Raw genomic sequence first — 9,576 nt, forward strand, 5'->3', positions numbered from 1 at the left:
TTAGATCTGCTGAAACACTTTAAATCCAGGTTAAAGACTCACCTGTTCTCAGCTGCATTTGATTAATATGTATTCAAAAGTTTACGTCTGACTGTTTATCTATGATTGTTTTAAATTAAAATCTTTTTACGTTCTTTTAATTTTATTTTAATGATCACATTTTTACTATTTCTTTTGATTGTTTCTTTGAATGTTTTATGTAAAGCACTTTGAGTTGTCTCTGTACATGAAATGTGCTACAAATAAACTTCCCTTGCCTGGTAGCTATACTATCCATGATGTTTGACATGTTGGAATTAAAGCTATTAACAAGTTCGTTGACTGAATTCCCTGAGTTCTGGTCTGATCACTATTTCATTGTTTTCTGTAATACATAGAATTGTGTGTTCAAAAACAATGCTTCTGAATTCAACACTATTTCACAGTCTAAGGAAAAAAAAAACAAAAAGCTCTCATTAAACATTTAGCATCTGTAATAATGGCTTATCTGACAAATATTCTGTCAAAATAAATCACACATAAAAAAACAACCTCAAATGCCTTTGAAGTAATAAAACAATATCTTAGAGGACATTTTCTCCTCAAACATTCTTTCATGTTTTTTTTTTTTTTTTCGGTGGTAAATTATGAACTGATGGATTTTTTTGACTTTTTAACCTTTACATGAGAAAGAAAAGACCAGCAGCATTTAAAGTGTATTGTTTTGATTGAAATTAGCAGCTCAACTGTGTTAAGGTCGTGGTGATGGTCAGTTAGCCACGCCTCTGTCCGTCGGCCTCAGGGCAGCTGTGGCCGCATCAGTAGTTTACCATCACAGAGTATGAATGAATAATGGATACACATGTAAGAGCTCTCAGGAAACGTCTTTATTCCCTTCTTTTCCTTCAGCGGTCTCCACAGCAAATCAGTCAATTTAGTATTTCTATTGCACCTTTAAAGCAGGAGCAACCAAAGTGCTGAGCATAAGATCACAAACAAATAAAACCATTGATGTTCACTTTCGGTTTATCCCTTTCGGGGTCGCCACAGCCTAACAGCACCCACTGTTTGGCATCAGTGATTTGGCAGAGCTTTTACGCCGGATGCCCTTCCTGACACAACCCTGTACTTGAGGGGCACAGGGACCCAGTTAGGCAGCAGCGTCAAGGGTCTTGATGGGGATATGTGGACAACCATGGGAATAAATACAACCATCAAGCAATAAAATACAATAAAAGAAACAATAAAAACAACAAGCTGTCCCACTAGAACTGCTCACTGGAGTTAACTGAGGAGTTTTTAAAGTGACTTGACATCCCTGAGAGATCCGACAGACCTCACAGAAAAGGGGAGAACGTTCCAGAGTTCAGGAGCTGTAAAGGTTCTGTCTCCCCGAGTGACAAGCTGGGTCCTGGGAACCATTACAACATTTGATCTTCAGATCTTAGGACTCGACGTGGACGATCAAAATGTAAAAGTTCTGAAAGATATTGAGGTAGCAGACCCTTGAAACATTTAAAAACCAGGAGTAAAGTCTTAAAATCAATCCTAAAAGACATGGTTAAGAGAGCGTAACAGGAGTGATCACATCCTCTGGTCAACAGATGCATTCTGGAGCAGCTGGAGACGGGTCTATCCCACTGTAGTTCCAGTAGTCCAGCAACACCTCCAAGGACCCAAATGTAAGAGGGTAAGTGTCCTTTAAAGGTTTTAACCACAGGACTTCACATAGCAGGAGTAACAATAGACACTCCAACACCAGTGACATGGTGAGGGCTCCAACACACCTGTGAGACGATCAACCAATGAGAACATCTGCAGCTAATCAGAAGAAGAGCAGCCTGAAGGACAGAGCTTTAGCCTGTCAGAGTAAACTAAATCCAGATATATGATCAAATATTACCTTTGGCACAAAAAGAACAAAATATTATGAAATATTAGTTATTTTTGTGAGCTCTTTTAACACCAGGAAGTATCTCGATCTCTAAAGCTCCGCCTTTCACCCCTCATGGGTCCCGCCCATTTCATGAGGTCATCATAGAGCCGGCCTCGGCAGCGTGTCCGTCATCTATGAAAACAAACATCCACATTTTTTCATATATGTGTATCTACCTTTAGTGGTCTGTTCTGAAGTTTCCCAGAAAGCCATTGGCAACTAAAATGTCAAAGATTTTAAGTTACTTCAAAATGAATTTAAAGAAAACAATCAGTTGTCCTTTTTAAGGATTATATCGTAAATTACACAATGTGTTTTCAAAGTTCATGGCTGAATTACATGTTGAATCGTAAATTTGTATTAAAGTATCAAAAACCCACGAAAATGTCAAAAGAAATTGATTTTGTTTTTATTTAGTATTTATTTTTTTAAATCAAGATTGAGTAAGATGTCATATTGACTTCTGTAAATACAGTAGTATCTTCATTTTAAGTCTGATTATGGCCTGCAGCAGCAGTCACTGACTGCAAGGACCATATTATTTACATATTGAATTGTCAATTCTAAAATGCATTTTCAAATTTGATCAAATTACATTGTCAAGTGAGAATTACTTTGAATTATGGGAGAAACAGTAATCAGCCTTGTCATTATTTTATGGTCATCTCTTGAACCTACATGACTGTGGAGTTTGGCGAGGTCGGCAGCAGAGCCTGGAGCTGCTGCAGGACTGCAACCACCCTTAGCCAATGAGAGCGTCCGCACCGGATGAGGAGTGAACCCAGGATCAATCCGAGTTCTTCCCTACGGAGACTGCTCCCTACCACTCGCCCCGCACCAACACCATATACAGACACACGCTAATATAGTACAGCGTCCCCTCACTGGTTCACCTTCTGCCGTTTCGCTGTTTTTTTTTTCAGTTCAACTTTGTTTCCTGTTTTTTAAACAATGTGTTGTGTTCTGCATCCTGATTGGCTGTTTCTCTTGTCAATCAATCTCTTCTTTGCTGTGTCTTCTGGCTTTATAATACCATGTTTTAATATTATAATACTGCTCTTATTTTGGTATGAAGGTTTGGACTTTAAGAGTTTAAATAAAAGAGTGAAAATGTTCATGTGTGTCTAAGAAAAGTGTAGAAAGAGTTTAACTGCAGACGAAAACTTGTGTAATCCTACTTTGTGGATTCCAGTGTGGAACTGTCAGGATTCCACCCGAACAACAAATCCAGTGGAGAGATGTCCTAAATCTTCTACAGTCACCACATGGAAGAGTTTAGGAACAACAGCAGCTCAGACACCAAGTGGTCGACCACGTAAACTGATGGAGGGGAGTCGGAGGATGCTGAAGGTCAAAGAGGTCACAGAGTTTATGCATTCATTCATTTATAAAGCACCTTCCACCACCAGCCAGCCACCTAGACCAGGACCTAAAAATCCAGTTCTGCACAGGCAGTCCGACCACATCCAGTAATGTGGTTGGACTTCATTGCACCACAAATAAATCTGGCTGCTGCATTTTGCACCAGCTGCAGCCTTTGGCTGCGTCTGCTTTTCAGTTCTTCGTTGTCAGGTCATCTGTTCTGTCGCTGGTTTGTTCTCTGTGGTTTTGTCCTGTTTAAGTTTAGTTAATGTTTAAGTCTCTGCCACAAAGTCTGGTCTCCTGCGTTTGGGACCTTCACTACCATCACTTCATGACAGACATCAAGCTTCACTGCCAGGTTAGAAACTACAGACTGTTCAAAAGAGCTCCGACCTTCATGTGACCTTCAGATCACTCCAAGTACAGTACAGAGAGCTTCATGGAATGGTTTCCATGGCAGCAGATGCATCAACACACACATCACCAAATGCAAAGCCTGGATCCAGTGGTGTAAAGCACGGCGTCACTGGACTCCAGAGCTGTGGAGACGTCTTCTCTGGAGAGAGGAATCATCTGGATGGAGCAGTCTGGGTTTGGAGGCTGCAGGAGGGCGCTACAGGATTCCCCGTATTCATGGCCGTCTGGGTCGAGACATCCATGAACTTGTTTACTCTCTGCCTACATCTCAGCAAACATTGACTCTCCTCTGTTCTGTCCCCTCAGTAACCTTAGAAATGCAGTTTACAGAGAACGTATGCTTTTAAATGAAGGTTGTGAGCAGAAACTCTTCTCAGTCTAAGAAGTCCAGAAGTACAAACTCTTCATTCTTTATACTCTCTTTTAAAAACGGATCAATCGAAATAACATTCAGCATTAAACAAAAGGGGCCTTTCTGTGTGGAGTTTGCATGTTGTGGGTTTTCTTCCTCCCACCATCCAAAAACATGCTCCAGAGTTCACTGGTTACTCTAAATGGTCTCTATTGTGAATGTGATTGAGGGTTTCTGTGACAGACTGGAGACCTGTCCAGGTGTGTTCTGCCTTCACCCACCAGTGGGCGGGTTAAGCTCCAGCAGGAACCCAAAAAGGGACAAACGGTTCAGAAAATGAATGAATAAATGAATTCTTTCTTTATATCAGAAAGAAGGTTTATACCATATGGAATGGAGGGAGATAGTTTATGGTAAAGACAATCCAATAAAATAGGTGAGCAGTTGCAGTTCTGTTGTGGGTTTCAGTCAGAGACGTTGGCAGGTGAGACTGAAAGGAGATTGGAATTTGCCCTCCAGCTTTTCATGTTTTTGCCGTTCATTCTCGGTGTATCTATGAAAGCAAACAGAACAATCTGCAGGAACTCCTCAGAAAAATGGACCAACTATTTCTGAGAGCCGTGCTTTAAATTGAACCTGACTTAAAAAACTCTTTTGACGAATAATTAACCACAGTCCGCTAGAAACTGGTTACCTAAATTGTGTCAATGACCTTCACAGAATTGGGTGGTAAAACTGACTGAAACGTGAGCCAAACTCTTTGCTACATAACAGGTCCTTCTTGTTACATGAAATCTGATGTTATGTATCAAACTCAAACTGTAAGTAGGCTGCGCTGATGTTTTGATAGCTTATTGACATTGAAGTTAGTGAGTTTAGAGCTTCTGCTACAAACTGCAGGAACTCTGTTGGTTCATTTACAGTAATGCAAACATGTCTAGTTTCAGATTCCACTGTTTCATTACCAGTTACAAGAGCATTGTGACCTCTGAACCCGGCCCAAACAGTTTATAAAACACCGTAAGCTTATTACAAATCTTGGAAATGAAACAAAACAAACAAACAGGAAAATATTTTGGAATGATCGGCCTTTTTCTGTTTCTTCTCTTTGGTGAAGTTTGGAGTTTAGTAAAAAGATGCAACAATTTACAGATCAATGATTTAAATCCCAATCGTTTTGAGTTCCTCAAATGCAATTACACAATCCCTCTTCTTAATGGCTTTTATAATCTTAAAGTGCTTTGCAGCTGTTTGAAACTGAAGTCACATTTCCAGCCTGCTAAGCAGGTGTTACCTTGCATTTACACAACACATGTTTTGGCATGTGTTGTGAAATTAATGGGTGATGCTCCTCCCTTGCTTCAGTGGGATCTTCGAAATACTGTTCTGTATATATAGTGTCTCAATGCTGGATTCTCGTGCACTCTTTGCCGAGCCGTCATAGCCTACAGCTGTCCGTGTAGAATGGGGAAAGTTCATCAGGAGGATAGCAATGTCAAAGAGAAGAACAGTGAGTTTAGCTTGGTAAGGGTCAAAGGTACATGGAAAAGCAAAATGGGCATGAAGATCAAGGACACTGTTGACTGTGTTTCTGCTGCTAAAATGTAAGTGAAACCATATTTATTTTTACAGATATGATGTTTGAAGGAAATACACAACGCAACAGCTGCAGGATTGGGTGTCAACGTTTATTGTTGGCGTGCATATTTGGTTTCTTTATTCAAAGACATCAGAGTCCAGAAACTCTAATAAGAGTTGTCACTGTTTGAGTTTAGAAATAAGTCCGCTACACAATTACTGAGTAACACAAACAAAACACTAATTGTGGAATAGCAGAAAGCACGACAATGACAAGAAATAAAATGAACATAATTTTAGGGTTCTTTGACCGACATCTCCTCAGGAAAAAGTATCACAGCATTTTCCTGCTTTTCCTGTTTTCTCATTTCACAACTAATGAAATGTAGTTGTGTAAAAAAGGTTGACATTTAAACTTTAAAAAATACCTGCAGTTATTTTAACCATGCTCCCAATTTTACACACAAATGTTTGATACATTTATCCTAAATTGTAATGATTCTACTGTCACAAACTGGTGGAACGTGACATATATAAAGGTAAACGTCTGCTTTATTAGTTAATTTTACCAATTCTTTTATGTGAAAAAAGTGTATATAGATTTTTTTCTATCCGAGTTGTAGCTACTCTTCATATTAGTGCAGGTGTTTATGAATTTCTGAATACTTCATGGGTTTTTTCTATTATCTCAAACACCTTTGTTGAAATCAATAAAAAACACTGAAAAAAGGGAAAAAAAGTTTGTATTCTGTCAAATCTGAGAGTACATTTTGATCTCTAATATATCAACTCCACTCTCTAATGTCCTTTTATTTAGCCGTTCATTTAGGCTGTAAGTACAACTAGAATGGTAAATATGCAACTTAGTAATACTTTTTCAAATGCCTATTTTTAGTATTTCCTCAGAAGTTTACTCGTACTTTACCTTCCTGCCTTTTCAGAACATGTTCTAACACATTTTCGTTTTTTGTAAATTTGCATTTTTACTTTAATATTAATGACTATTATATTGCAACTATAAAAACAAGACCGAATCGACCTCAAAATCACTTAAGTAACTAAAGAAAAAGACTCAACATCCAAATGTACATTCTAGTTTAAATATACCCTCATTCGCACCAGTCTGAGGGTCGACTGCTATCAATGTTTGAGCAAACGTTCAAAGTCACAAACCCTTCCACCGTGTTCAAAGAGATGAATAAGACTGATATTACTAAGTCATAATGTACAAACATTAAACAACAATCCATAACATAACACTGAAAAGCACTTTTTGTAGACTTTACACATCTTTAAGCCATTATTTTGATCTTCAGCATTTAAAGCTTCAGTGTCTTGTCCTTTAACACTCTGAATTACTGCATGTCAGACACATATTTCCTTTTCTCCTTTTTTGGCAGATATGAAAGCATGTCAGAGAAAGGCACCACTTGGACAGTAGTCAGCCCCATCACCTTTACTTACAAGGTGACTGAGACTCATAGTTTACTGGATCCCAGCAATGACACTCTTCTACTGGGCCACATCACCGACCCACAGCAAGTGGAGGACATTAAACGCTCAAACAAGCCAATTAGGCGATTTGTGGTCGTTGATCAGGAAGTTTACAAAATCTATGGTCCCAAGATAACTGAATACTTAGAAGCTAATGATGTGGTTTACAAAATCTTGGCCCTTCCCACCACAGAGGAGAATAAATCAATGGAAACTGCACTGAAAATCCTGGAAGAAGTCAACAACTTCGCCCTGGACCGTCGCACGGAGCCCATCATCGCTATTGGTGGAGGTGTTTGCTTAGACATAGTCGGTCTGGCTGCTTCACTGTACAGGAGGCGCACTCCTTACATCCGGGTCCCCACCACCCTTCTGTCCTACATCGATGCCAGCGTTGGGGCAAAGACGGGTGTGAACTTTGCAAACTGCAAGAACAAGCTGGGGGCTTACATTCCACCTGCTGCAGCCTTCCTGGACCTGTCATTCATGCAAAGTGTTCCCAGGAGACACATCTCCAACGGTTTGGCTGAGATGTTAAAGGTATGATGGTGCTATTTAGAGACACCCCTGATCCTAGATGTCTTTTTACAGCAGTTCTATATAGTTTGCAGTGAAACCCGTTCGGATGTTCCACATACATTCAGCTTGGACGACGTCACGTTTAAACATGTTTCGCTTCCTTTCAGATGGCTTTGATGAAGCACAAGGGCCTCTTTGAGCTTCTGGAGGAACACGGATGTATGCTCTTAGACACCAAATTTCAGACTGGCAACAATGTATATGGACACAACAGTGTAAAAGTTGCATCTCAGACAACCCGGATAGCAATTCTAACCATGCTGGAAGAGCTGGCTCCAAACCTTTGGGAGGATGACCTGAACAGACTTGTTGACTTTGGTCATCTTATAAGTCCAGCATTAGAAATGGTAATCATTTATTTACAACACAAATATTTGACATTTAAATAAACATGTGCACGTTAACATGTGTGTTTTCTGATCTGCACACAGAAAGTTCTCCCATCCCTGCTGCACGGAGAGGCAGTCAATATCGATATGTCTTACATGGCTTATGTGTCTCAAGAGAGCGGCCTATTGACTGAGGAGGAGAAGCAGAGGATCATCGGCTGCATGGTGGGGCTGGAGCTTCCCGTCTGGCATGAGGAGTTCACAATGGAGCTGATCCAGAAGTCCCTGCAGGACAGACTGAAACATTCCGGCGGCCTGGTCCGAATGCCTCTACCTGTTGGTCTGGGACAAGCAGGTGACAAGTCATCAAATAGTATGAATGAAAAACAAACTGTCTGGTTTTATGTATCTGAAACAGTTTCTCTCTCCTCTCTTTCACTGCAGAAATATTTAACAACATTTCCTACGACATCCTACAGAAAGCTTATATCAAGTGGTGTGAAGAGCTGAGCGTCTCCTCTGATAGCACCTGTGATGCTTGATCTTCACATTCTTCAGAAATATTTTTAAAGAAACATGTTTATATTTCGACTTCTGTTTGGTGTTTGGAAGTGTAAGGTTGTTCAAATTACTGTGGTGAGGCTCTGGTGTGGTTAAAGTCTGAGGTAAAACGATTCTAAATGAGACAGTTACAATGATGACGAGGACGTGTTGGCTTGAGAATGTAAATATCCTTTATTATAGCAGCTACTTCTGTGAGTGATAATGACAAATGGTGTCAGCATTTCTTCACTTTGTTTTACATGGTTTAAAAAAGCTCAAATGAAATAATCAAGATATGTTTTTGAGTGGTTTAACACTAATTCACATTAAACATCTGAAGTGTCATTCGGGGGAACCAAAATGGATTAAAGAATACCAGAAGTTACTTTGGTATGATCTTGTTTGTGGTTCGAACATGGAAAACATTCTCCATTAAAAGTTTTTTATTAATAGGCAAACTGTTTTGTTTTTATTCATTGATTTAACATTTAAATAAAAATGGGAGGATGAGGCTTCTTGAGATGAAATATCTCATTTTCAAGAGAGTCCTCCTATCCAGTATGAGGACAGATTCAAACAAGAATGACGGAGAAAAAATCAGCAAAGAAAAAAAAGCAAAACTAATGACACAACACTCACACATTCATACGAAACACATTGGCTCACAACATACACTTCTCCTCGTAACAATTCATAACCAGAACACAATAAAATGCAGTAGCACTGACTCACCTGAGGAACAACTAAAAGCCCAGAGGACTTCAGGGTTCACGAGGGTTCATACTTTAAAAAACCGCTTAAATAAGAAGGCCCAAGACCATAAAAACATTTATAAACTATTAACAGAATCTCAAAATCAACCCTGTTCCCGCCCCCTGGTCCTCGTCAGAACTCGTCCCTCTAATCATGTAATAACTGCACACCAGCAAAAGATTTTTTGGATAAACCAGAGAGCAGGGCATTACAATGATCTAAACGACTCTCTGTGCTGGCAAGAGGGAGGAATG

The 9,576-nt window shown here is 39.6% G+C and overlaps 1 protein-coding gene across 1 annotated transcript; it reads left to right on the top strand.

Moving 5' to 3' along the window:
• The first annotated feature begins 5,456 nt into the window (after positions 1-5,456).
• Positions 5,457-8,954, top strand: eevs (2-epi-5-epi-valiolone synthase). The gene is made up of 5 exons (XM_024269045.2): positions 5,457-5,650; positions 7,025-7,658; positions 7,805-8,044; positions 8,129-8,381; positions 8,471-8,954. The coding sequence occupies exons 1-5, from the start codon at positions 5,511-5,513 to the stop codon at positions 8,566-8,568; spliced, it is 1,365 nt and encodes a 454-aa protein (XP_024124813.1). The 5' UTR covers positions 5,457-5,510; the 3' UTR covers positions 8,569-8,954.
• Positions 8,955-9,576: the final 622 nt, after the last annotated feature.

The sequence above is a fragment of the Oryzias melastigma genome, linkage group LG5 (assembly GCF_002922805.2).
Source record: "Oryzias melastigma strain HK-1 linkage group LG5, ASM292280v2, whole genome shotgun sequence".
NCBI classification, from domain to species: domain Eukaryota; kingdom Metazoa; phylum Chordata; class Actinopteri; order Beloniformes; family Adrianichthyidae; genus Oryzias; species Oryzias melastigma.